Source organism: Symphalangus syndactylus, chromosome 14 (genome assembly GCF_028878055.3).
Source record: "Symphalangus syndactylus isolate Jambi chromosome 14, NHGRI_mSymSyn1-v2.1_pri, whole genome shotgun sequence".
Taxonomy (NCBI): Eukaryota; Metazoa; Chordata; class Mammalia; order Primates; family Hylobatidae; genus Symphalangus; species Symphalangus syndactylus.
Window position 1 is genome coordinate 63,190,543 of NC_072436.2, and position 27,749 is coordinate 63,218,291.

The following is a 27,749-nucleotide window of genomic DNA, read 5'->3' on the forward strand; positions in this document are numbered from 1 at the left end:
CAGGAATTTTTCATTCTCAACTTCACAGATGAGGACACTGAAAGAAGTTAAAGGTCACAGATGCAGGAAGGGGCAGAAGAAGAATGCCACCCCAGCTCCTTTCCACTGCCCCATCCAGCAGAGCACTCTGTCCAAATACTGCTGGGTCATCAGACCATGAAAGCTGACAAAGGCCAGAGGCCCCTGCAGCTAGGTCCAGCCTGGGCATTCCCAGTATTCGGAGGGCCAGTCCAGCTACCTCCTTCCACTTCCTGTTTCCTTGCTAATGGAAAAGAAAGGATCCTCCTCCTTGCTTTCTAAAGTCCCAGGCATTCTGAGGTTTAAAAAGTTGGTTCAAAGAAAATAAAATACTCTGCACAGCAGGTACTTCTGCTGGAAACTAGATGGTCACTTCCCTTTTTTTTTTTTTTTTGAGACAGGGTCTTGCTCTGTTGCCCAGGTTGGAGTGCAGTGATGTGATCTTGGCTCACTGCAACCTCTGCCTCTCTGGTTCAAGTGATTCTCTGTGCCTCAGTGGCACTGACCCACTCGAGGTGGCTCTAGGGGCTGCAGGTGTATGATGTCACCCTTGTGGAAAAGCCAGCAGCGCAGGGTCCTCAGGCAGAAAGTTCCTCACAGCGACCACATAGTCAGAGTCCTGGGTCAGCCAGGGACAGGGTGAGGGCTACAGCCCTATCACCCCACTCCCAGAGGCCTAGGGCCACCTCTGCTCCTCACATCCTTCCTGACTCATCAGGGAAGGGAGCCTTCATTAGGTGAGAAGAGGGAAGGGCATTCTGGGTGGAAGAAAGGGCTGGAAGGTGAGTCTGAGGGACACAGATGGACTTTAGGGCACACACATAGGCCTTCCCCACTCAATCCCTCACCGACTTTCCTGCTGAAGTCTTCCTCGGGCCTGGGGCACAGAGATGACCTGCCCTAGGCCTGGGGGCTGCCAGTCAGGAGTGGGCAGAGGGGATGGAAAGAGATTGAGATGCAGTGGGCGGGCCATGCAGCCAAGGCAGCAGGGTGAGGAGTACAATTGCTGCAGACCTCAGGGGAGGTGCTGTGCCACCCGGCAGGGGGCATTGGCAAAGGTTTTCTGAAGGAGCAGGCAAAAGGGGGAAAGGGTATTCCAAGTGGAAGGCACAGCCAGTGCAAAGGCCTGGAGGTAGACAGAAGGCTATGGACACAGTCATATTTCCCCGGAACAGGGAGAGCCCTGTTGCTGGCCCTCAGCCTGGGTGGAAGGAAGATCTGTGAGAAGATCCTTACCTTCTTCAGCTCCAAGATGAAGTCATCTACCAGGGTCTTGACCCGGTGCGCTCGGGCTGAGAAGAGGATGACCTTCTCACTGGCCAGGTTGAACTCCAGCATGTTCTGGGAGGGCATGGTCACAAACAGGATATCTGCAAAGCTGGAGGATGGGCCGGTGGCATGACTCCACTGCCAGAGGGATGCCCTTCTTCCACCTATTGTGCTGCTTCTGCTCCTGTCCTGCCCCATTTGAAGCCCAGCCCCGCCTTGGCCCCATTGTGCCAGCTCCCACAGGACCCTAAGCTTCCTGCTTCCCCTCTCTGACCCAGGCTGTGGCTTCAGCTCAGTTCCTACCACCCTTTGGGCTGACACTCAGGCCCCTCTCCACCCTTTGTCCCTTGGTCCAAGCTCTAAATCTAGATTTGTGCCTACCCAAATCTCTCTTTCACCCATTGACCAAATTCTCTCCATCTTTCAAAGCATGCAGCTTTTACCTAACCAGTTAGCAAGGTTCTATTCCCATCTTCGTGTTAAAAAGGACAAAAGGAACTTCTAGCAGCGGAGGGAGTCTGAGGACTCAGTAAGGTGGCACTGCTGGCAGCGGTTCCCTCCCCAGCTGCATCAGGATTTGGTCATTTCCAGCACAGCCGCCCCTCTGCACAGTGCTGCTGCGGTGCAGGTTGGGAGGAGGGCAGGAGAGCGGGTGCCTAGCTCAATCCCTTCCCCCTGTGTGACCTGAGACAAACAACTTCTCTCTCTGAGCCTCAGTTTCCCCAGCTCTAAAATGGGTTTGCTTCAATGGCTTGGCACAGAGCCCAGCACATCAGGGGTACTTGGTAAGTGGCTGTAGAAAGGAAGGAAATGCCGATGCCAGTCTGTACCCCAGTCTCTAGCCAGCCCCACTTCGCCCCTGCTGGTCACCTGTATGCACGCAGGACCCGCAGCTGCCCGCCGGCCTCCTGGCCACCCTTGACCATCCTCAGGAGTTTGATGCCCACATGGGACACAGCTAGGAGCTGCACACCAGTGCCCACGCTGCCCTGGGGCAGAGATGAAGGGCATGTGAGGATCCTCTCGTCTCATCCCTGAATCCTCTGGACAGGTAGGGGGCAAGTGAGGGGCTCGCACCGTGGCGGGGAATATGCGGGAGAAGTAGACCTCCCAGGTGTCTCGTGCAGTGCTGACCACGGCCTGCTTCACGCTTTCCGTTACCAGAGGCCTCTGTGTGTCCAGCTGGTTCTGGGCTATGGGAGGCCAGGTCTGGTCAGGACCCTCTCCCCACTCCCCTGGCAGCCCCCATCTTGGGGATGTCAGGGAGGGAGGTGGCTGATACCCAGCAAGAAGGTATCTGACCAGTGTCTATACTAGAAAACTGAAACCCAGAAATGGATGAGATGGCCAGGACACACAGTGTGTCAGGCATTGCCAACCCCAAACATGCAGCCCGGCCATGCGAGAGGCCAGAGAAGCAGAGCAAGGAGGCACATGTCTGGGAGATGGTGGGCCTGGGCTTGTCAGCCTCAGTTTCCCTCTAGGACAGGGCTGGCTGTGCCTCTGACTGGTTGCCCCATCAATACGCCTCCCCTCCCCGGAGATACTAAACAAGGCCTTCGTCCTAAGCCTCTCATCCTCAGAGATGCGAAGGCAGGCCTCGGAGAGTGTGTCGTGCAGGATCTGTGGGAACAGGCTGTGATGCAGACAGCACATGGGACTCCCCCAGCCGGGACCCAGGCTGGACTATACTAGGGTGAGTGGCAATGTGGGAGGGGTCCCATTTTGCAGCAGTGGGGTCATCTGTAAGCTGGGTCATCTGTGTAAATCAGATCTCACTTACAGGGCCCTCTCCTTTCTCCTCACCCCCACAATCCAGGCCACCCTTCCTAGGCCACAGTTTCCTAATCTATACAGGGGGGTTTACAGGGTTTATATTTGATCTCTGGGCCATGTCTAGCTCAGACAAACTATGGCTCTGATTAGGTTGAACTGTGGGCTCAGTGAACCTGCGCATGGGAGGGGGAGATTCAATAAAACAGCTGCCCATCCTCACCCCGGTCAAGGACCCCAAAACCCAACATGCAGAGGCAGGCTTTGCAGCTAGCTCATCTTTGAGTTCACTGAGGCAGAAAGGGGAGACAGGACCTCACCTGCCGGAACAGGAGGTCAAGCTGCACAGGATGGCTGTAGCTGTCCTTGGGGTAAAACACCTGCAGGGGCGGGGCTTCAGTGGGTACTGTCCGACTGCCCCCTGGCCTTGCTTCACACCCGGCCCCGCCCCCTAGATGCAGTTCCGCCCTGGCTGTAACTCCACCCCTGGTTTCAGCCTGGCCTGTTTCTGTCCTCCTGGGCTCGCTCCCCAAGCCCTAGACCCTCCTCTGCCCCGCTTCAGCCCCTCCCCTGGCTACGGCCGTGCTCGGCACCTCTTTGCGCAGGAAGATCCTCCAGGGGGCGTCCTGATAGCCGTAGAAGCTGGGGTTGATGAGGCGGTGCAGGCGCGTCTGCGTGAGTTACTCAGGGGACTGCAGCGATCGCGAGGGCAGAGCAGAGCTGGAGAGCGCGGGTATCAGGGAGTCAGGAGAAGACACCTCGCTTTTTTATTTAATTAATTTTTTTTTTTTTTTTTTTTTTTTTGAGACGGAGTTTCGCTGTTGTCGCCCAGGCTAGAGTGCAGTGGCGCAATCTCGGCCCACTGCAAGCTCCGCCTCCTGGGTTCAAGCGATTCTCCTGCCTCAGCCTCCTGAGTAGCTGGGATTACAGGCGCCTGCCACCACGCCCGGCTAATTTTTTGTATGTTTGGTAGAGATGGGGTTTCGCCATGTTGGGCCGGCTAGTTTGGAATTCTTGACCTCAGGTGGTCCGCCCGCCTCAGCCTCCCAAAGTGCTGGGATTACAGGCATGAGCTACTGAGCCCGGCCACAGGCACCTCTTAGGATGAAGTGGGAGAGGCAGGGCGGGTGGAGGAGGGGACCCAGGAGCGGTCCACAGAAACAGCTGCTCACAAGGGTCACACATGACCCAGCCTTTCATTCAACACATAAAAACACCTATTGGATGTGCCCACCACCTCGCCCAGCTAATTTTTGTGTTTTTAGAAGGGGTTTCACCATGTTGGCCAGGATGGTCTTGATCTCTTGACCTTGTGATCCACCCGCCTCGGACTCCCAAAGTGTTGGGATTACAGGCGTGAGCCACTGCACCCAGCCAAAACACCTATCGTATACAGGTCTGGGCTAAAGGCTGAGATGGCCCCGCAAATAAGGTAAGCAATGCCCCTGCCCTGGAGTTTAGTGCCCATGGCAGGTGTGGGTGGCACAGATCATTCAGAAACAAAGCTCTCAGTGCCCGAGGCTGGGGTGACGGTAAAGCAGGGTGGTTTAGAGTGGATCCTGGAGAGCTGGTCTCTGAGGTCCTTCACTCCTAGCAATCTAGGCAGACCTTGCCGAGGTGACAGAGGTGACATTTGAGCTGTGACGTGAATGGTGAGAAGGAGCCAGGCATGCAAAGGTCTTGGGGAAGAGCATTCTAGGCACAGGAAACATGCAAGAGTGGGCTCGGAGTGTTCTGAGAACAGAGAGGAACAGAATGTGCCAAGGCGAGGAAGAGAGGAGATGAGGCTGGGGAGGTGGGCGCATCATGTCGCGTCTCATAGGTCACGGTGAGGAATTTGGAGCTTATTGTAGGAGCCATCAGAGGGTTTTTGCCAGGGGCAGGATGGGAACTGCTTTATAGCTGTTAAGATCACTGTAGCTGCCGAGAGACAAAGGGTGTAGAGGTTAGGGCTTCAACTGTGATGCCAGGAGGCCTGAGCTGATATCCCTGGTCTGCCACTTTTGAGCTGTGTGACCTTAGGCAAGCCACTTAACCTATCTGTGCCTCCATTTCCCCATCTGCAACATGTAGGAACAACAGTGCTACCTTGAAGGGTTCTGGTAGGATTACATGAGGCCAGGATGGGCTTGGCCTGAGATCTGTGCTACTTAAGTGTTGACATTATAATTACACCAATGTGCTCACAAGATGTACACAGGGGCTCAGGGACATAGACACACACACTCCACCGACACGCTCACCTGTACCCACAGACTTCCTCATATACTTGGACACCCTCCCCTCCCTCCCTCCTGGCCCTCTCACCTGAAGTGGGTGTCATGGATGGCCTTGGTGCACTGGTCACCGGCTTCGCCAGGGCCACGGCCTCTTTGGACACCTGTCCCACCCCAAAGAGACTGCTCAGGGGGCAACAGGCAGGCCCTGTGGAGGGGCAGTGGCAGGGCCACAGCTTATAGGGGTAGCTGGTTTCTGAGGATCACTGAGGCCCCTCTTTGTCTTCTGTTCCACCTGGGCCCAGCCCCACCCTCCCCCTTCACCTGGGTGCCAGGTGCAGCTGCCAGGTGAGTCATCTGCCCCTTCAGGATCATCAGGGCCTCCTCGTGAGGGTCTGGCCGCCTCATGAACACCTTCCCGCCATCCTTCCTGTGGGCATTGGAGTACTGTGGTGGGTTGACACTGAGTCTCCCCTTCCCATCACATAGTTTGACAGTAGGGAACTTCCTCCTCCTCCACCACCCCCCTTCATTATAAATGAGAATCCAGGGAGAAGCAGAGACTGGCCTGAAGTCCTACAGCACAACCTAGACAACAGCAAGGCCTCATCTGGACGCATCAGTATAAACAAACTCCCTCCCTAACAGGAGCTGGGCAGGGCGCTTCAACTGGTAAGCTGGTGGGCCATGATGGGCACTCAGGCACAGTGAAGGGGCTGGAGGGCTGGGGGCAGGGGCAGTGCTGACCTGAGGGCCTCGGGCCGGCCTCCCCGGAACGGCTGCTGGTACTGCCTGACAATATTCTTGATCTGCTGTGTGGGCTGTGGGAAGTGCTCAGAGTTGAGCGTAGAGTACCGGACCAGCTCTGGGGAGGGTGAAGCTGTGGGCAAGGGGCGTGGTGGAAACAGGGTGAGGCCACAAGGGGCACAACCACACCAGCAGGCCTGTCCTGGGAAGCCCCAGAGGCTGGGATAGGGCACTCACTGGTTTCTGGAGAAGCCTGATCTTGAGCTAGAACAGGGGCAGCCACAGGCTTGGTGGGGAGCCTTGGAGCCTTGGCCAGAGGGGCTGGGGCCAAGGGCTTTGGAGTGGCACGCAGGAGCACGGGTTTGGCAGGGGGACCGGTGCCTACAGACTTCGGCTGTGCCCCTGGTGCTGGGGGTTTCTGTGGAGAACAGGACGTGAGGGTGGGCTGCCTGCGATATACCAGGCTGCTTTCTGGGACCCCAGATCTCTGTCAAAGATGGGTTGTGGAGCTCCTGGGCTCAGAGAGGCACAACAGTGCCCTGGAGCAGCACAGCGCTCCTCTTTACAGCTTGCGTCTCCAAGCAACCCCTGCACCCTGGGCAGGCCAGGCTCACCTCTGCGGGCAAGGATCTCAGGGCAGCACTCAGGGGCTGCTGCTGGAGTGCCATGGCCTGCAGGGTCATCTCCCGGGCCTGGGGAGAGGTGGCAGTGGTCACCAGGCAGGTTCATTCTCCACCCCCCAGCAGTCCCTCCCTCACTCACCAGCAGCACGGCCTGTTTGTGGATGAAGGCTTGCTGCAGAGCCAATGTGGAGGCATCCAGGCCTGGGACTGAGGGGAGGGGGCAGAAGGCACAGATGGCACTGGAGAAGCCCTCCTCCCTGTCCTCTCACCCCCCATCATGCTGTGGCTGCCTCCATTCTAGCACACTAGCAAGTGGCTCTGGCCCTGCCCAACCCTGGAACCACCCTGGGGAGGCACTTACTTGGCTTTGGCTCTGGGGGTCTCCTGGGGGTGTCTTCAGTACCACTACTGCTGCCTCCACCGGGCTGGCCTCCCCCTTTCATGCGGTAGGCAATGGCTGTTGGCTTCTCCAGGTCCTGGGGGCAGTGGGTGGCTCGAGTGACCATCTCATTGTACTCACAAGGTTCCATGGCAACAGGCACCTGACACTGGCCTCTTCCCCACCCTCTGGTGGGAGGGGGCAGCCTCCCACTGGCTCAGTGTCTGCTGTATGCTCAGCCTTTACCCCTATGGCATCCCAACCAGTCGTCTCCATAACCATATGAGCCCCCAACCCATCCCCTCTTCCCCAGAGGAGTAAAGGAGGGGCTGTGCCCTGCTCAGGGCTGCATATCATGCCAGGGGCAGTGGGGGTGGGGTGGGTTCTGGAATTTCCAGAGTGAGTAAGGGTACCTGAGGGGTCTCGTGAGATCTGGGGCCAGAAGACCCGGGGACCAAGGTCATTCAACTCCATCCAGATTGAGATATTTTAGTGGCCCCGGGGGGGCTGGCTGCCACCAAAGGTGCACTTCTTCCCTTTTTTTTTTTTTTTTTAAGATAGGGTCTCGCTGTTGCCCAGGCTGGAGCACAGTGGTGCAATCACAGCTCACTGCAGCCTCAAACTCCTGGGCTCAAATGATCCTCCCATCTCAGCCTCCTAAGTAGTTGGGACTACAGAGGCATGCCACCACGCCTTGCTAGAGGTGCACTTCTAACTGTGAGTCCTTCCAGGATCAGCCAAGAGCATCTCTAGCTGTGAAGAGACCCTTATCCTTTGTCCAGCCTCCAGCAGACACCCAGATGGGACACACCACCCCATGACCCTGGCTGTGAGAAGCTCTCAGGTCACCCTGTACAAGTGTGTGACTTGGGTGTACATGCTGCGCCTGCTGTCTGCAAATAACCCACCCCACACCATCCCTACCACATCCCCGTAGGACAGCACAGGGTCGAAGAGGCTATCCAGGTAGCAGTCCAGCCCCCTGTGGGGCACAGCAGGCTCTCCAAGACTGTCTGACTCTGGAGGGGAAGGCACAAAGGTGTCAAGTTATTTTTTCTTGATGATTTCCACCCACACAGCCTCTAAGTCTCCCTCCCCACCAGAGACAGCAGCCATTATTGGTTGACCTTGGTAGGTTGCTGTCCCTCTTTGGGCCTCAGTCTCCCCATTTGTACCGTCCTGATTGTGGCTGCTGTACCCATCAGAGTCAAGTACTTTGGGCATGTGCTCCTGGGGCTGGGGTCTAGTGGCCGTGTCCTCATCCGAGTCCCAGCTGTTCCCAAACACGCTGTGGGGAAAAGAAACGTGGAGCTACTGACCCCCAGAGAGATCCCAGAATCCCCCAAATTTTCTTCTGTACCCTGGTATTTGGTGGCTTTTTCCCTTTAAAAGCAGGATCCTTTGGTGAACTCTACCTCCTTAAGAACCTGAAGTCTAAGTTCAGGGCTCAGCCTGTCCCAGCAGCTGGGAGGGGCAGGCCTTCTGCCTGGGAGTGGCCATCTGTGAGTGGATCCCCCATAGCTACCTACACTTTGGGGCCTCCCCTGCTGGCTACAGGCCCCTCTGCGCCCACAATGAAGTAGGACTTCTGTCGAGGGAAGTCCCTGAGCAGCTCCAAGTCCGACACCAGGTCCAACACGTAGTCGTGGCCAGCCAGCTCTGCCCACTGGACACCATTCTTCATGGCCACGGTCCAGCCGCGCCAGCCATCTGCCAGCCCCCTGGTGATGGCATGCACAGGAATGGAAATGAGGGACAGAGTCGTCAGGCACTACCTGGGGAGATCCTGGGTTATAAGCCAGACCCTAAACATGAACAGAGTGGACCCTATGGGACCCTCTGGGGGATCTGACCTCCCCCCACAACATTCCAGGTACATAAGAGTGTGCTGGGAGGGCATCCTAGGAGCCAACCTGTGCCTCAGAATGTCTCCAGCCACCTCTTCCCCCGTACTCCAGGAGTGCACCGGGCAGAACTGGTCACCTGGGGCGCAGCAGGTGCCGGGCTCAGGTTGGAGCATCTGAGTCCAGTTTGGCTGTGCCTCCCTGCTTGCTTCTTCCTTTCAGTCTTCCTGTATCTGTAGCCTCACTTCCCTGGCTCCCCTTTCCTGGGCCAGGTCCCACCCCCACACACAGACTTTCACGCAGAGCCACATCTGAGAAGGCCCCTCCCCAGCTCCAGAACATCCAGTGGCTTCTGCCATCCCCGGGGCTCACCGGGCCCTGCTGACTCCCACTGCCCTCACTGAGGTGGGGGAAGGCAGCTTACCACTGAAGCAGCCCACGTCCAGCGCCATGCTGGCCTTCTCATGGGTCGCTGTCCACTCCAGCTGGGTCGGGGGTAAGGTGCGGGCAGCCCTCGAGCCCTGCTGTTGGGCCCGGCCCATGGCCTGCATGAGGCGGTGCTGACACACAGCCTGAAAGCCATTCCGCCCATAATCAGACACAAACATGATGGGGGGTTGGAGCCAGGATCAGGAAGGATCTGAAGCTAGCTAGGGGCTGAGGGCTGGGGGGTGGGGGTAGGAAATTCTGAGGCTAGTCTGAGAAAGGCCCAGGCTATTCCAGAGCGCCAAGGTGAGGCTGAAAAGGCTCCAGGCTAGTTCAGAAGGGTCCCAGGCTAGAGTCCAGTGCTCTGGGACTGCACTTAAGGGGTCCCAGGCTAGCCTACAAAAGATCTCAGGGTAGTTTAGAGTCCCATGGCTAAACTGAAAGGGTCCCAGGCTAGTCCAGAAGTATCTCAGGCCAGCACAGAGGTCCAAGGATAGGCCAAAGAGGTTCCAGCTTGTTGGAACAAAATGTCATTGACAGGATGGGGTCTGCAGCTGGGTGTGGGCAACAACCAGAAGTCTGTCTCCATTCTCTCACAGGGCAACCTTGGGTGGTTATCTGCCCTCTCTGAGCCTCTCCTCCAAGTTTTCACCTATAAAAGGGACAGCTGAGGGTTCAACTCAACCCAGGCCCAATGAGCCCAATCCCTACCAGTCATTCCTCATGCTTCCCTCACCCCCACATCCTACATCTCCTGCAGCTAAGCCTGGCCAAGAGCAGCACTGGTGCAGGCCCACAGTAGCTAGAGAGGGAACCTAGCACCATGCCCTCAGGAAAGCCCCAGGCAGGCACACCAGCAAGGGCCGTACCCTGCTGTCGGCTGCCACAGAGTCACAAGACTGGCCAGGTGATGTCCATTTGCTGCATGCTGGCCTAAGCAAGATTCTGTACACTGTGTAACTCACAGCCACCCTGTTAGGTGGGTTCTGTTGCCATCCCCAAATTATAGGGGAGAAACAGGTTCAGAGAGGGGCAGTGACTTGTCTCAGGCCACACAGCAGGTAAGTATCAGAGCTGAGATTCACACCCAGGGCCTGCCTGAGCGATTTCCTTGCAAATCATCCTTCTCACCCAGCAGGGTGACATCATTGTGATGGTTATACCCACATAGCACCTACCATGTGCCCCTCTCTGTTCTAAGCACTTCACGTGTGTTTATGTATTTTCTCTGCACAAGAGCCTATGAAGTAGGTATTATCATTGTGCTATCTTTTTTTAAACATCAGACAGGGTCTTGCTCTGTTGCCCAGGTTGAAGTGTAAGTGGCATGATCCTGGCTCACTGCATCCTCAACCTCCTAGGTTCAAGCAATGCTCCTGCCTTAACCTCCTGAGTAGCTGGGACTACGTGCGTGTGCCACTATGCCTGGCTAATTTTTAAATTTTTTGCAGAGACAAGGTCTCAATACATTGTCCAGGCTGGTCTTGAACTCCTGGGCTCAAGCGATCCTCCCGTCTTGGCCTCCCAAAGTGCTGGGATTACAGGCCTGAGCCGCTGCGCCTGGTCTTGTGCTGATGTTTTAGCAAGGTTTGAGGGTGACACATCTCAAGCCTGAGCATGAAAACTCAATCATCACACTTATAAACTATAAAAGAATAACCCCCATTTGATATATAAGGAAACTGAAGCCCAGAGAGGTTAAGTAACTTACCCAAGGTCACACAGCTCATATATGACTGAGCTGGGATTTGAACCCTGATTGTCTGAGTCCAGTATCCATGCTCCTAACCACCCCACTAAACTCTCATGTTGTGAGAGGTCAATGCTCTTTTCCAAATTCTCCACACGCTGGTCTTGTCCCACTCTGAGTTCTGGAAGTCCCTCATCCAGTCTGACCTAACTCCTAGCCCCTGCAGTGAAGGCCTGCCCTCCTTTCTTGCTCTGAGCCCAGTAGAAACACAGAGCAGCCCTGGCCAGCCTCCATGCCTGAGCTTCCCAGCATAGAGATCTGACTCCTGGCCTGACCTTTAAGACCCTGCCTTGGGCTCCACTGCTGGTGCCACCGTCCCTCATGTCCCAGCCCCTATCCAGTCCCACTCACTTGAGAAGGTACTTGTTGAAGCGCGGGGAAGGTGCAAAGCCACTGAGGCAGGCGGCCAGCAGCAGCCAGCCCCGCTCAGCATTGTGGGCATTGTGATTGTGCCACACCTGATTGGCCAGCTGTGCCAGGATCTCGTCCCGCAGCTCAGGCACCGCCAGCCCCTTCTGCACAATGTAGTTCCCGAAGATGTTCTCCTGGGCACCATGCAGGTGGGGGTCGCCCATGAAGCGCAGGATCTGGGCCACGAACAGAGTCTCCTGGGCATCTCAGAAAGTTGTTCCTTCCAGTCCCCACCCTGCAACATGCATCCCTCTCATGTCTCTCCCATGTGTGCCCCTGCCCATGTAAATGTCCCTCATATTACAATATAACTGCTATATATATATAATTTTTTTTGAGATGGAGTCTCTGTCACCCAGACTGGAGTGCAGTGGCGGGATCTCAGCTCACTGCAGCCTCAACTTCCCCGGGCCTAAGTGATTCTCCCACCTCAGCCCCTCAAGTAACTAGGATTATAGGCGCATGCAGCCACATCCAGCTGATTTTTGTATTTTTAGTAGAGACAGCGTTTCACCATGTTGCCCAGCCTGGTCTCAAACTCCTGGACTCAAGGGATCTGCCTGCCTTGGCCTCCCAAAGTGCTGGGATTACAAGTGTGTGCCACCGTGCCTGGCCTACAACTGCCATATTCTATGCCAAATGACCAGGCAGTTTACCTCAACTATGGGAAAACTAAAGATCCAAAGTATGTGTCATCTTTCCTGTTCATGAACCTTCTAGAGCTCCCCATGCAGCCCTAGCCCCCTCCCTGCACCCCTGGCCTCCAGCCAGCCCCCACCTCCTGCTCTATCTAGGCCGCAGAGGGTTCCTTTTAACATTCGGATATGACCACGTCCCTCCCATGGAAGCACCTGCCTTGGCTGCCTAGATTGCCTTGGGATGAAATCTAAGCTCTGGGTCTGTCATCAAGGCCTCACTGGCCAGTCTCACCCTTGTCCTCTTGACTCCGTTCTGACCACACCAATTTCCTCTTCTCTGTGTACTTTCTCCACTCTCCCTGCCTGGCAAATTCCCCTCCAGCTCAAATGCCTTCTCCTCCACGAAGCCTTCTCTGGCCCTGCCCGGGGCTGAATTAGTGGCCCCATCAGACTCCCTAGCCTTGGTGCTTCCCTCTGTCCATACTGGTGGTCACTGGCTGGGTCAACTCTGCCTTCCCCTTCAGACTGAGAAGTCCTTAAGGAGAAGATCTGGGTCTCTTCTTGGTGTCCCTGAGAGGCTCCAAGATGGCCATTTTTTTTTTTTTTTTTTTTTTTTGCCAGGAAGATGGCTGGGAGAAGAAAAGCCACTAGTCCTCACAGAGGAAGCCAGATTTCCCCCTCTGACATAAAAGTCTGTCCTTTGGGGTAGAGGTGTGGGGCTCATGGGTTGGGCTTGGGGAGGGCTGGGAAGACTTGGAGCCTCATGGCCCAGCTTCAGGGCCAGGGGCTATGAATCAGAAGGTGGGCTGGGGCAGACCCCACACCAACTTGAAGACGCTCACGGCCTCTGCATGGTGCTCGGCTGGCAGCTGCGTGAGGGGTGTCCTCAGGGGCACTGTCAACATCCCAAAGGCAGGTTCCTAGGGCACAGGGCAGGCACATGAGCAGACAGAGCCAGGACTGACAGGCACATCTGGACCCACTGCTCTGTGCCACATGGGGCTCCAAGGTCTATGAGGCAGGGGCTTTGGTCCTCAGTGTATGGATGGGGAAACTGAGGGCTGGTGAGGGGCCACCAGAGTGGCCCTCAGCAAATCGGCGGTAGGGACAGGATAAACCCTCATCTCGAGGGGAGGAAATCAGAGCTGGGCTGACGTACTATGGCTCCACCAGTTGTTCAATTTCTGAAATATTTCCAGACTGGTTGCTGGTAAACAGCCCTGCCTGAGCCCCTGAGGGCTCTCCACTGCTATCCAGACCCCAGGAATCTCCCAGATTCCCCATGATCCAGCAACTAAAAGGCTCATACCCAACACCACAGGGCACAGCCGGGAGTCTGCCCCAGGGCAAGGACAGTGTCCATTCTAATTGGTCAGCGCCTATCAGCCAGGGAGCCTTGGACTTCAGCCAGCCCTTACCTTGAAGTGGCACCGGACAAACTTGGCCATAGGATAGTTGATGTCCAGGGCCAGTGTGACACGGGGCTCAGCCTAGAGCCGAGGAGTCTGCACAGGGGCCACCCGAGGCACCCGGGCCAGCCCGAGGCCTGTGGAAAGAGGAGGGAATGCGGTGCCTGCTCTGATCTGCCTGTGCCCTCCCCCCGCCTGGTGCTGACCCACCTGCCACTGCTTGCAAGAGCCCAGCCAGCTCAGCCGGTACCTCCAGGTGCCCCACAGCGACTACCTTCTGCTTGCTCAGCTCCTAGAGGGACAGTGCATGGGACAGGGACAGGCCTGCCACATCCCCACCTGCCAGCCTCCCTCCTTGGCCCTGCTGCCACCCAGACCCGCACCCACCTCCTGCTCCCACAGCCGCGCCCACTCCACCTGGCGCCTCCACTCTGCCCTCAGCTTCAGGAGAGCAGATGTCAGGGTGGGGAGTGGCAGGCAGAGGCGACGACGGGCACCCAGGCAGGCCAGGCCAGCTTACGCAAGGCGGCCACACTCAAGCAAGGGGGGGCAGCTTGCCTGTTGTGTGGAGGTGACTGCCCCACTCCACAGGTGGGGTGGGAGGCTGAGGTTGGCCAGAGAAACAGGGAGGGAAAAGGAGAGAGCAAGAGAGAGACAGAGGCAAAAGGCGGAGGGAGGAAAACTCTGGGAAAGAGACACACAAGGAGGATTTCTGGGAGGTGGCTGAGCACTGTGTCATGGGAAGCCCTCCTCTGTAGAGCCACCTTCAGTGAAGGCTACCTACTGCTTCATTGCTTTGGGAACTGCATTTGTCTTTCTGGTGGCTGGTTTACATGACAGTAGGTCAAGACATGAAGGTAAGAGCAAAACCATACCCAGTGACGTTCAGGTCGCCAAATTCTAATGGCCCTCAATTCCTGAAGACCCCAATGTGAACCCAGCACCAGGCCAAATCCTTCAATGCAACATCTCATTTAACCCTCTCCACAATCCCAAGGGGTAGATGGGAAAATTGAGGATAGACAATGGCCAAGGTTACAGAGCTAGTGGGTGGCAGAGGCAGAATTTGAACCCAAGACTGCCTGAGGCTAATGGTCTCCTCTTGGGTGCTGAGTGCCTTTTCCCCTTCTCTGCCGTCCCCTTGGACCCAGACAGGGTAGGGCCTATACCTTGAGATAGCGTCGGCGGCTCACGTATGCGTGTACCAGGGACCGGAACTTCACCAGACTCCTCCTCATCTGCTGATAGCGTTGCCTGGGTTGGGGGAGTGGGGAGGTCAGGGATTGGGGCCACAGGGTGACAGGGTGACCAAGAGGTAGAGAGGCCCTTGCCAGCCTGGCCTGGGAGCCAGTGCCCACATCTCACTCTTGGGGTCCTTTGGCACAAAGGGAAACTGGAGCTCAGAGAGGTGCAGTGACTTTGCCAAGGTCACACAGCAAATTAAGTAGCAAGGCCTGGATTAAACCTGCCCGAATAATTTATTTCCCAACAGCTTATAATCTCAGCTCCCTGAAATGCAGGGTAAGGCCCCTCTCGGCCGAATGGATTCCCACCCACCAGTCACAAGGGCCTGGGGTTAGCTGGGAAGGGCATTCAAAAGCAGAGACACAGAGAATCTGATCATTCTCCTGCAGATGCCTCCACCCTCAGCTTGCATGCTTCCAGGGATAGGGAGTTCACCACCCAAGTTCAGGCGTGACCTCTCCCGAGCCTGACCATAGGTCTCCTAGGAATCCTGCCTTTTCTGTGCCTCCCCTGGCAAGGTAGCTACGGGCCCGGCTTTGCAGCAGGATGATCTTGTAGCACAGAGAGCGGAATGGCCACTTAATGAAGAAGCCACGGAGGCAGCGCTGCAGGGTGAGGGCTGCCAGATTCAGGACATGCTCTCGCATACTCTCCAGCAGCTGGTATAGGTGTTCCTTAAGGAACAGCTGTGGACAGGAGGAAGGCACTGAGGCAGATAGGAGCCAGGAGGCTGGACTAACGGCCCCTCCCTCTCTAGAAGTCCGTGGAGACAGAATAGGCAGGGCAGCCTCCTGGAGCGGGGCTGGAGGGATTGGGGTGGGCTTGGAGAGGTTGAAGAAAGGATGCTGGTGAATCAGGTAGTTAGCATTCCATGTCCCAAGCTCATCTGGGTTGCTCTTGGGATGGCAGTCTCTAGCTTGGACATTTCTGACTCAGTAGTTGTGGAGCCCCCAAACTTGGGGTGTCTAAGGGGGGCTGACTGTGGGGCGGGACTCACCTTGCTGACCCCAACACGGTACATTTTTGGCATGACTTTGCACAGGCGACTCAGCACTGACACACACATGTCCCCATTAGCCGGCAGGTCATGCTTGAGGGCCACTAGACAGCAGTACCTGGTAGGGGGCCCAAACTTAGTTTGGGGCTATGAGACCTACCCGAGGTGCCTGCTAGACCGTGGGGTTACTGCCCCCAGCCAGGTGTCCAAAAACCCTGGTCCCAGTGGTGGCTCCACAAATAGTTAATTCTAATCTGAAAAAAGGCACTCCATCCTCAAGACTCTACTTCTGCATGTCAGACAATAGTTATAAAAGATGATTTCAGTAGAACAGGACACTTGACTGCCACCTGCTGGAAACTTGTCATTATAACTACTAAAACCATTCTAATCAACACGGAGCGTTGATTATACATATTATATGTTATACAACATATAATATAACTACAAAAAAAGGCAAAACAATAAATGTATCTACCACATTAACAGCTAGCATGTGGCAGCCTTGTGAAGTGTACAACCTGAGCAACTGTGCATGGCAAGCCCTGTACTGCCTGGGTTGTGTATTCCTGGGGCCGTGGGGAGTTGGGCAGGGATTGGTAGAGCTCAGGAACTACCGTAATCAAGATACCTGTCGATGAAGCCCTGGAAAGGCAGGCGCACTGGAAATCCCTCCTTGCGGATCCTCACGGTCTCCAGCACCCCTGAATAGTGTAATTGTGCCATTACCACATCTGGCTCAAAGAGACCTGGCTCCTGTAGGGATGCCCAGAGAGGGAGTCTGCACATTGGCTCAGCCATGTGCAAAGGGCACTATCATGGTGAATAGTCCCAGTGCTAGGCTGGGCAGATGCAGGTCCTGAGAGGCCAAGCCACTTGCCCAAGGTCACACAGCATGGGCAGGAGGACTTGGCTCTCTCAGAGGCCTCGGCTCTCTCAGAGGCCTCAGCTCTCACTCACCTCCTTGTGGTTGGGCTTCAGGCAACGCATGAACAAGGGGTTACACCTGGCAGTGGCAGGAAGAGGACAGCATGAGGCCTCAGAAAAAGAAGGCGCTCAACCTCTGAGGGTCATGAGGTGGGTTAAGGATGAGGCTGTGTGCTCCGCCCACCTGCCCCCCACCCCACCTCTCCATCTTTTCCACCAGATCCAGGAGTGACTGCTGGAACTTGGCGGCCACAGTGTGCGCCTTGTAGAGCCGAGTGACGGAGCTGCTCTTGCCCAGGCGCTGAGGGGCAGCCTGTGGGGCATGGCTGGAGAAGAGGTATGCCACCACCTGGGCAGGGGTCGGGGCAGGGAAAACAGACGGGCAGGGGCCGGGAGACCGAAATGAGGAGGAACAGAGAGCAGGAGTAAATCTCCGGACCAGGCGGATCTGAAGACTAACTGGACCCCTGTTCTCTCTGCAAGGCCTCTGTCATCCTGGCTTGCATGCTTCTCAAAACAGGTGGGGCTCAGCACCTTCCAAGGGATCCATCCCATAACTGGCTTTTTCCCCTTCAGTCTAAGGAACACACAGTTACTGACTGTGTGCCTGGCCCCAAGGTGGCCTGTTAGATACATGGTTGTGAACTCTGGCTATGACCTCCTGAGGAGGTTGCCCAAGGAGGAAGCAGAGGGCCAGATAGGGGAGGTGATGTTACCAGGCCTGTGCTCTGTCATAGGGCCATCTGCTGGGCGTAGTGTAGCTGGGATGCAGGGCCTCCCCAAGCCTTCAAAGAACCCAAAGTTGGTCCCCCAAGCTCTCCCCCGGGGCCTTATGGGTGGGGTGGGGGAAACTGAGAACACCAGGAGGTGGGATTGGGGGAACAGGTCTGGCAAGAAGCCAGGAAAGAATGGGCCAGGGAATGGGGTGGGGCCCAGAGTGGGGTAAGTACAGGGCAAGGCCACAGCTGGTGGGGTACAGGGTTAGAATTGGGAGTGGGGCCGGGGTCTAGCCACTGGGGCTGTGGGGAGCCGGAGGGCAGGATCAGGATGAGGCACTAGGTTTAGGGCAGAGCCAAGCTAGGTGGGAACAGGCCAGGAACAGGATGTCCAGGCCACCCTTGTCTTTGGCCAAAGCTAAGCGGAGCCAGGACGTGGCAACACGGTCCCAGGCCTGAAGGCGGGCTGGGTGTGGGGGTGGGGACATGCCTGGGGGCAGGGCCAGAGCGGTGGGAGGCGAGGCTCACCCGTGTCCGGCTCCGTACGAACAGGTCCAGCACATCCTGGCGCACTTGGTCGTGGTTCTTGTCCAGGAACTTGTGCACCTGAAAAGGGGAACAATGGCCTGGGTCATCCTGGCCTCTGTCTCTCTGTCTATCCTAGGAGCGACTGGATCCTCCTCATTTCTATGGTCCCCACCCCTCCAGCCCCCACCACTCTCCCTACTCCTGGGGGAGGGGAGCATTCGCCATGGCTTCACATGACCAACCTGGGTCTTGGCCTCACCCTCAGTGAAGGACCTTGTCCTGTGCCCATTCTACGGATGAGAAAAGTAAGGCCCGGATGGGGACAGAGGCATGGAATCCTAGCCTAAGACACCTCCAGGGCAGGAATGTGCCTCAGATAATAGCGATGAGGGTGGCCACAGTGATGTCACCATTGATGAGCTACTCTTTATCAAACCCACCCTACATTTTTCACACCCACCCCATGAGTTGGGCACTATTATTATCCCCATTTTCCAAGTGAGAGAACTGAGGCTCAGACTGGCTAAGCAATTTGCTCAAGGTCACAGAGCCGGGGCACAGCAGAGCCAGAATTGGACCTGGCTGTGAATGTCTGGGGCCAGTGTTGTGCTTCTGTGTCTCCAACAGCTAGCAGCACTGCAGCACCAGCGGCCAGGCCGACTGTCTTGGGGCTCACCTGGTAGGTGACCTTGCCTGCATAGTGCTTGATGGTGAACTCAGGCAGCGGCATCTTGGGTTTGGAATAGAGCGGGTTGGCGCCATGATGGTAGTGGCACTTCTGTAGGAAGGTGTGGTCTGTAGCCTGGGGGCAATTTAGGGATCAGTGGGTGGGCAGGAGGCCTGGACACTCTGTTCCTGGCCTGGTGGCAACCTCACTATCCCCGACTGCTCCCAATTGAGCACCAGAGAGGAACAACTCACAGCTTCCCATGGCTGCCCACCTCCCTGGGTCAGAAGGCGAGTGCCTTAGCTAGGCGCTGGAGGCCTAAGTGGTTCCTTGAAGACAGGTGTAGCTGGGTGAGCTCCTAACTGCCTCCCCTCCAGGCCAACTGCCTTTGCACTTTATTGATCTCACTGCCATTCCACCCTTGTGTTTTGCAATCAGGATTTGAGGCCCAATCCCAAGGTTACCTACTCCAGGAAACCGTCTGTGGCTTTCCAGACTGGTGCAGCCTCTCTTCTGAACACCCACAGCTGCCCATCTGGCCTCAATCACCCCAGGTTGTATATAGTAGGTCAGGTGTTCCAACCCCCTACTGCCCGCCTCAGGCCAGAGCAGAGAGGCATGGAGTCAGGGTGGGATGAGGACACGAGGCTGAGAGATCTGTGACCTGACTAGGCTCACAGTGCCTGCGGCTCACCTGGGGAAAGCAACACTGGTCGTCGAGGATCCGCAGGATGCCATAAGGCTTCAGTGAGATGAGGTTGATGCAGGGCTGGTTGTCAGCAAAGGTGATCTGCCAGTCGATCTGCTCACGGATGTACTCCTCCTGCAGGCAGTGGGCAGCAGGAGCTCAACCTCCCTTCGCTGTCCAGGGCCCACCCACCGTCCCTCCCAGGTTGAATCTGAAGGAGCCGGGCCAGCAGCACCTCTGCTTGCATACCTCGCAGAACAGGGAGCTCACCCCCTAATAAGGCAGCATGAGCCAACTCAGGGTCCTGCTGCTCCCTCTGCCTGGGACATCCCAGTAAAGGAGAAGAAGGACCCCCGCAAGGGGACTCCTCTCTGAGCACAGCACCTCAGCACCTTTCCCTCCAGAACAGAGGCCTTCCCATGGGCCGGTCCCCAGCTTAGAATGCCTTTCCCTCCACTGTCTGCGGATGTCAGAATTGACCTTAAACAACCAGTATATATCCTCATCTGTCTCCAAGGAGGTCCACTGGCCAGTCAAGATAGGGACAGGAGTATTAATGGGGCCCACACAGCTGCTCCTCCTGGAAGACGATCTTGTTGAAAAGGTACTGAAGGTTCTCGTTTGCGTAGTTAATACACAGCTGCTCAAAGCTGTTGAAGCTCAGGTCCTGCCAGGTGGATGGGGGCGCTGGGACTGGTCCTTCCTTGGCCACCAGCCTGTTTGCCCCTACCTTCCCTGGTGGCAACTTCAAAAAGCTAGGGCTCAGCCACAGACTCTCAGCTCACAGACAGAATCTGACAGGCTCTGTCCTGACAGCACAGGCAGTGGCTGAAGGCCAAGGCTCTGGGGCCTTCTGCCTGGGTTCAAATTGTGGCTCTGCCACTTTCTAGCTACATAACCTTGAATAACAGCCCCATGCCTCAGTTTCCCCATCTGTAAAATGAGGATATTGACAGTACCTGCCTCACAGGGTTGCTGTAAGGATGACGTGAATTAACAAAGTGCTTTGAACAGCACCTGGCACATAACAGGTGCCACGTGAGTGCCTGTGATGGCTGCATGGTGATCTTGCCCTGTCCCTCGCCACTTCCTTTGCTTTGCACTGGCACAAAAGTCACCCCCCACACATGAAGTCCAGTCCCAGACCTCATGACCCACCACCCCTCCCAGCCTTTGCATATTCTGTTCCCTGCTCCTACAGTGCCTTTGCTGGGTCTCAGGAGTGTCTCATCGTCATCCAGGAAGCCTTCCCCACCCAGCCTCACCTGGAGGCTCCCCAAGGGCAGGGCCCTGGCTGGTCCTTCCTGGGCAGCTGGTATTGCCCAGCACAGGGCCTGGCCCAGAGGCCTTGGGAGTACTTGTGGTGAGTAAAGAAAATGGAAGGAGACAAGGAAGATGGTGACAGGGAGGGGTCCATGGAGGGAGGATGGCACCTGCTGCAGCACAGAAAGGGATGGGAAGGGCAGCCCGAGATGCCTGAGGGAGGCGAGACCTTGCCTATGTCCCCCGCCCCTCAGCCTCCTACACGGCCCACCTCGAAACCATAGATGTCCAGGATGGCGATGGACAGCGTGTCCTGCCTTGGGGACACCAGCGCGTTGACCCTGGTGATGAGCCAGCTGAACAGCAGTGCATACAAGACCTTGGCGATGGCGTCCCTGAAGCAGAGGTGGTGCTGGTGTGAGCAGGACACGGTAGTGGGGTGCTGGGCCTTGGGGCTCAGGCAGGGGAAGGCGCGGCCTCACCTGGCATCCACAGCGCTCTCCACAGTTAGGGGCGTGAAGATCTTCTCTCGCATTGTCTCCTAGGGAGGGGCACAGCCCTTGAGTGACGTCAGGCTGGCCACTGCCTCCAGAAAGCCCCCAGGGGATTAAGGGAGTGGGATCATGGGGAAGGGAGGCTGGAGGGATGTTGTGACTGTGCACACAGAGACTAGGCAGGACCACCCCTGCCCCCACCCCGACTCTGCCTGGCAATGCTGCTAGTGGTGGGGGGAGACAGAGGCATCAGCAGATACAATGAGATCAACCGTGGGAAGGGAGAATGGGCCTAGGACTGTGAAAGACCAGAGGAGGCACTGACCCGGCCAAAGATTAGGGAAGGCTTCTTAGAGGAGGGGATACCTGGATAGGGTCTTAAAGGATGAGTAGGTGTGAAAAGAGGAAGAACATTCCAGGTAGAGGAAACAGCCTATGCAACAGTCTGAGACTGGAATCTGAAATGTCTTTGGGGTCTGAAATTACACCCCTCCATGCCTGACCCAGGGACAGAGAGAGCAGGAGAGAGGGAGAGGCTGCCCACAAAGGATTGGCACAAGGCAGCTCTGTCCAGGCCTTGGTAGAAAGCTTTGTTCGAAGGCCAGATGCCCACAGACTCACGGTCACTTTGAAGGTGATGGCCTTCTGCAGGCCCTCAGGGGAGATCCGCGGCAGCTCTGCCACGGCCTGGATCTCCCGGGCACTCACCACTGAGGCCACCTCCTGTGCATCTGTCTATGCAAAATACCAACAGGAATGTGCTTTGAACTAGATAAACTAAATTTAAAGTTCATATGAAAAACAGGGCCGGGCACTGTGGCTCACGCCAGTAATCCCAGCACTTCGGGAGGCTGAGGCGGGTGGATCACCTGAGGCCAGGAGTTCCAGACCAAACTGACCAACATGGAGAAACCCCGTCTCTACTAAAAATACAAAATTAGCTGGGCGTGGTGGCACATGCCTGTAATCCCAGCTACTCAGGAGGCTGAGGCAGGAGAATTGCTTGAACCCGGGAGGTGGAGGTTGTGGCAAGCCGAAACCACGCCATTGCACTCCAGCCTGGGCAACAAGAGTGAAACTCCGTCTCAAAAAACTTAAAAAAAAAAAAAATAGCCACGCGTGGTGGCGGGTGCCTGTAATCCCAGCTACTCGGGAGGCTGAGGCAGAAGACTCGTTGGAACCCAGGAGGCAGAGGTTGCAGTGAGCTGAGATCACGCCATTACACTCCAGCCTGGGTGACAAGAGTGAAACTCCGTCTCAAAAAAATAAAAAACAGAAACAGGCTGGGCACAGTGGCCCATGTCTGTAATCCCAGCATTTTGGGAGGCTGAGGTGGGAGGATCAGATGAGGCAGGGGGTTCAGGACCAGCCTGGCAACATAGTGAGACCCTGTCTAAAAAATGTACTGGGCATGGGACCTAGACCTGTAGTCCCAGCTACTCAGGAGGCTGAGGCAGGAGGATTGCTTGGGCCTAGGAGGTTGAGGCTGCAGTGAGCTATGATAGTGCCACTGTACTCCAGCCTGGGCCATAGAGTGAGACCTTGTCTCAAAAATTAAAAAGAAAAAAAAAGCCGATTAAAAGAAAAAAACCAGTGTAGTCATAGACACAGTGCATAAATAGATTAACAAAGCACAGTAGAAAGTCTGGAATTAGACATAAATGTATATATAAACTTAGCACATGACAAAGATGTCTTTTTCTTTCTTTTTAAAAATAATTTTTTTGTAGAGATGAGGTCTTGCTATGTTGCCTAGGCTGGTCTCAAGCTCCTGGGCTCCAGCAATCCACCTGCCTTGGCCTCCCAAAATGTTGGGATTACAGGCATGAGCCACCATACCCAGCTAATAAAGATGTATTTTTCAAATCAAGAGATTAGGACAATTGAGTAACCATCTGGGAAAAAAGTTGGATTCCTACGTCACACCTTACTAGGATAAATTTGGATGGATCAAAGATTTACATGTTTTTTAAAACTCACAAAATCCATAAAAGGTCTTAGAAAAAGTTATGGAAGAAGTCTGTTACAATTTCAGGAAATTTCTCCAAAAATGAAAAAAAAAGTTTAAAATTTCAAATGTAAAATTTAAATATACTAGAAAAGACTGATACATGAACTAGCTAAAAATAATTTTAAAACAATTTGCATAAAAAACCCAACAGGCCGGGCACGGTGGCTCACGGCTGTAATCCCAGCACTTTGGGAGGCCGAGGTGGGCAGATCACGAGGTCAAGAGAGCGAGACCATCCTGGCCAACATGGTGAAACCCCATCTTTACTAAAAATACAAAAATTAGCTGGGTGTGGTGGCACACACCTGTAGTCCCAGCTACTCAGGAGGTTGAGGCAGGGGAATCGCTTGAATCTGGGAGGCAGAGGTTGCAATGAGCTGAGATTGCACCACTGCACTCCAGCCTGGTGACAGGGCGAGACTCCATCTCAAAGAAAAAATAAATAAATAAAAATAAATAAAATAAAATAAAATAAACACCAAAGGGCTGGGCGCGGTGGCTCATGCCTATAATCCCAGCATTTTGGGAGGCCGAGGCCAGTGGATCATTTGAGCTCAGGAGTTCAAGACCAGCCTGGCCAATATGGTGAAACCCCGTCTCTACTAAAAATACAAAAATTAGTGGGGCGGTAGTGGTGTGTGCCTGTAATCCCAGCTAGTCGAGAGGCTGAGGCAGGAGAATCGCTTGAGCCTGGGAGGCGGTGGTTGCAGTGAGCCAACAGGAGTGAGCCAAGACTGCGCCATTGCACTCCAGCCTGGGCGACAGAGTGAGACCCCTCCCTGCCAATAAAAACCCACCAAAAAACACTGTAAACAAAGTTGAAACATAAATGACAAACTGGAATATATATTTGCAATTCATATCAGACACAAAGGGCTGATTTCCTTAATATATGTAAGGAGGAAAAAGATGAACAACCCCAAAGGAAAAGAGGAAAAAGATGAACAACCCCAAAGGAGAAAAGAAAAAAACAGGAACAAGTGATGTGTGCACAGTGTAATCTGAAAGGGAAACAGGGAAGGCCTTGGAAAAGACGGCCAAGTCCAGAGGGTGCGGGCCCCATTGCAGGCTGTGGCGTCCCCTCACCTCATACTTCTCAAAGTAGACGTTGCCCAGGTGCAGGATGGAGGCCAGGATGCGGAAGACGCTGTCCTGGTCCTCACCGCTGAAGCCCAGCACCTCCATGGCAGCCAGGAGCCGGTGAAAGTCATCTGCATCGCTCTTTCCTGCTATCTCACAGTTTCCACCCTGCGTGAGGGCAGAGGCTGAGGGTCAGGGAGCTTGGGTGGGGCTGGGGAGCCCTCCAGGTCCTGCTCTGCCCTGACCAGCAGTGTGGCCTGAGCTGGTCACTCAAGCTCTCATTCCACTCTCATGGGCACGGAGGCTCTGAGCAGGGCTGAGGACGGAGTTCACAGATTCTAAGTGCAATGTGTGGCAGGGACTGTCACCTGTTGACCTTTGCAGCTGCCCAGTGATAGTAATGAAGAGAGTAGTAAGTGTTTACTGAGCATGTACTGCATGCCAGGCCCTGTGCTCAGCTCTTTACATGCGTTTCCTCACCTAAGCCTCACTACATCCCTGCAAAGTGGTACTATGTTGTCCCCATTTTACAGGTGAGGAAACTGAGGCACAGAGAGAGGAAGTGTAGAAACTCTAGACTGGTTGGTTCTGTTCCAGGTTCCAGAGAAATGAAGTCAGGTAGGCCTTTCCTGCTTCCGCTTTGGACCCAGAAGACTCCTGGTCCCCCTCACTGCCATGAAATGTCTTAAATCCAAACTCACCCTCCCCAAATCTCCATCACCTTCACACTCCATCACTCACAACTGGGCTCCCAAGGCCCATCCAGGGGTGTCGGGGTGGGAGGACCAGGGCCAGGGGCCTTCGGATGCCTGCTGGCACTCACCTGGTTCAGATAGTAGTAGGTCTCAGCCTCTTGCAGGGCTAAAGGCCTGTCGGAGCTGGGCAGGCAACCCGGCCAGCAACTCGTAGAAGATGTGGTAATTCCTCTCGTTTTTGGCCTGTAGAATGGGTAGGTGGGCACCGAGAAGGGAGCCACCTACCTAGGTGACCCCCAGGCACACATACAAGCCCAAGCCTGCCCACAAATGCACATGCACACAGTGGGCTGCAGATGAGAACATGTGCCTCTGTGATGGGTGAGGCTCCCAGCCTGGTGCCAGCTGCAGGTGAGGGCAGAAGCAGAGGTGCCCTGGTATGACTGAAGTTTGAGAGGGTTCTGGTGGGATTTTATTTGGTTAGGAGAAATAAGAGAAAAGGGACCCATCTTCTCTTATGTGTACCGGCCACACACACCTGGATACATGTGTATCCATAGCCCACATGTGCACACACAGAGCTTCTTGATGGCTGAGCACTTCCTGCGCACCAAGCCCTGTCCTAGGCCCTTGGGACATAGTGGGGAACAAGGCAGAGAGAAGCCCCTGACCTGATGGAGCCCACCTGCTAGCTAGGGAGACAGACACTCAGCAAATCACTGCTTAAAACATAAAATATATGAGACAAGGAAAAGTACACTGGAGAGAAATAAAGCAGTGGATGGAGTGGGGGTTCTGCTGGGATGGAGAGGGGCTGCGTTTTTAAATGGGGAGCTTCCTGAGTGGGTGAAATTGTAGGGGAGACTTAGAGGAGGTGAGGGGTTTGGCCAAGCAGGTGCCTGAGGGATAAGTGCTCCTGAGGGAAGGAACAGAAGGTGCAAAGGCCCTGGCAGGAGTGTGCCTGTGTGCTGTGGGGCAGGGAGCAGCCACTGTGGCTGGAGAATGGTTGGGGAGGGGAGGTCCTGGGCTCACATGTACACATGTACGCATGTATTCGTTCATTAATTTGACATCTACCTAGCCCCACCAGGGGCCAGGCTCTGCGTATCTGTACCTCCCACCCCCGCCCTGCCCAACACAGAGGCCCGGGAGGGGGTGGCCCACCTGAAACACGATCCTGGATTTCTCAAGCAGGTACTGGGAGGTTATGGCACCAGAGATCACGCCCCTGGGGTGGGGAGCACAGTCAGCTCTCAGTGGGGGTAGGAGGGCTGGTGTTGGCTCCGAGGGGCTGTGGCAGGACATGGAAGACACTGCAAGGCTTTTGGGAGGCCCTCCACTGTCCCAACTCACCCTTCCAGAAAGATTTCCACGAACTTCCCAAAGCGGCTGGAGTTGTCATTCCTGACGGTTTTGGCATTACCGAAGGACTCCAAGAGGGGTGTTGCCTCCAGGATCTGGACTCCAGAAGGAGATGTGGGAATTGAGGGGCTAGGCACTGTTCTGGGGGCCTGGGTGGGGGGCATAGCTGGGGACACCCAGACACGAGCCTTCCCAAGGACCTCCCTTTATGAGGGATGACCAGAGGTGGGCTCCCTAGAGAATCCTGAGGTCTCTCCGGTGCCCCCCAGTGTTTCCCACCCCATGCTGCCCAACTCCCACACAGCAAGCCCCATGCTTTCCCTCTCCCAGCCTTCCAGCCTCCATGGCCCCCCACGGCAGCCCCTGACCACAAGCCCCAGCCCCGCCCAGGACAGGCCTTTGGATGTCCTTTCCTGCCTGTCCCTCCACCCACACAGGAGCAGGCACATCCACACGCAATTTCCCAGACACACACACACACACACACATACACACACACACTGAGTACCTTTATCTTCAAGAGCGTCCAGGAGGGAGGACAAAGAGAGAGACAAGAACAGAATGGAGTCACTAGCAGGACCGACCACCTCTCTCTCCAGGAGACTAGGAGCCTCAGACCAGGGGGGAACTAGTAAAAACCCGTGAGGCTCAGAGACCCCAGGGGTCCAGGCTTGGGGACTGCCATGGGGTCTCCAAGGTATGAAAATATGCTGAATCTGCCTTCCAAACGGCTCTGGGGATGTCCTCTTCTCCCCACCCCCACGCCTACCACCAGCCAAGGATCCTCCCTGGCCTTCCTCACTGTTCCCTGACACCCAGGCCCACTCCTGCCTCTGACCATTGGCATCTCCTGTTCCCTCTGCTTGGAAGTCACTGCTCCCACGCACCTGCATGCCCCCCCGCACCCGCCTCACCTTTCACAGGAAGGCCACCAGAATTCTCTCTCCGGTAGCCCTCAGCCCCATTGGCAAACTCTCTTATTTTCTTGGGTATTGTCTGTCTCCCCGCTAGAATGTCAAATCCCACAGGCACGGATCTACTCTTTGCACATCTCTGAGTCCCCAGCATCTACACGGACCTGGTGCTTAGTAGGCCCTCAAAAAATATCTGCTAAAGGGATGGAAAAACGAATAGCATCGGCTGGGCATGGTGGCTCACACCTGTAATTCCAGGACTTTGGGAGGCTGAGGTGGGCAGATCACGAGGCCCGGAGATCGAGACTATCCTGATCAACATGGTGAAACCCTGTCTCTACTAAAAATACAAAAAATTAGCCAGGCGTGGTGGTGGGCGCCTGTAGTCCCAGCTACTTGGGAGGCTGAGGCAGGAGAACTGCTTGAACCTGGGAGGAAGAGGTTGCAGTGAGCCGAGATCGCACCACAGCACTCCAGCCTGGTGACAGAGTGAGACTGTCTAAAAAAAAAAACAAAACAAAAGAAATAGCATCTCATGGGCAGAGCTGCCCAGGGGTGACCATGGCTGATCACAAGCTCGCACCTATTTAAGCACCTACTGTGTGCCAGACACATTGCCCTGATAATGCCATTGTTAATAATGCCATTGTTAACAATCC

General features: G+C 55.5%; 1 protein-coding gene and 1 non-coding gene across 2 annotated transcripts; both read right to left on the reverse strand.

Annotated features, from left to right (window-relative positions):
• Nucleotides 1-510: 510 nt before the first annotated feature.
• Nucleotides 511-27,069, reverse strand: LOC129463000 (unconventional myosin-XV-like). Its single transcript, XM_055243450.1, is given in 44 exon segments — nucleotides 511-576; nucleotides 578-637; nucleotides 1,255-1,396; nucleotides 2,158-2,276; nucleotides 2,365-2,480; nucleotides 2,835-2,910; nucleotides 3,381-3,440; nucleotides 3,654-3,771; nucleotides 5,364-5,440; nucleotides 5,601-5,706; nucleotides 6,024-6,156; nucleotides 6,261-6,441; nucleotides 6,638-6,715; nucleotides 6,786-6,853; nucleotides 7,008-7,122; nucleotides 7,950-8,044; nucleotides 8,153-8,313; nucleotides 8,555-8,746; nucleotides 8,939-9,008; nucleotides 9,294-9,475; nucleotides 11,397-11,632; nucleotides 12,919-13,014; nucleotides 13,513-13,640; nucleotides 13,714-13,795; nucleotides 13,891-13,944; nucleotides 14,673-14,761; nucleotides 15,263-15,434; nucleotides 15,746-15,863; nucleotides 16,377-16,501; nucleotides 16,706-16,751; nucleotides 16,873-17,021; nucleotides 17,917-17,994; nucleotides 18,593-18,718; nucleotides 19,278-19,429; nucleotides 19,839-19,938; nucleotides 20,806-20,929; nucleotides 21,017-21,075; nucleotides 21,650-21,763; nucleotides 24,126-24,287; nucleotides 24,943-24,978; nucleotides 24,980-25,057; nucleotides 25,979-26,042; nucleotides 26,168-26,271; nucleotides 27,064-27,069. Coding segments are annotated over 44 exon segments (4,713 nt in total).
• LOC129463359 (small nucleolar RNA U13) lies at nucleotides 10,849-10,952 on the reverse strand. The gene has a single exon (XR_008651145.1). It is a non-coding gene; the product is annotated as a small nucleolar RNA U13 (small nucleolar RNA).
• Nucleotides 27,070-27,749: the final 680 nt, after the last annotated feature.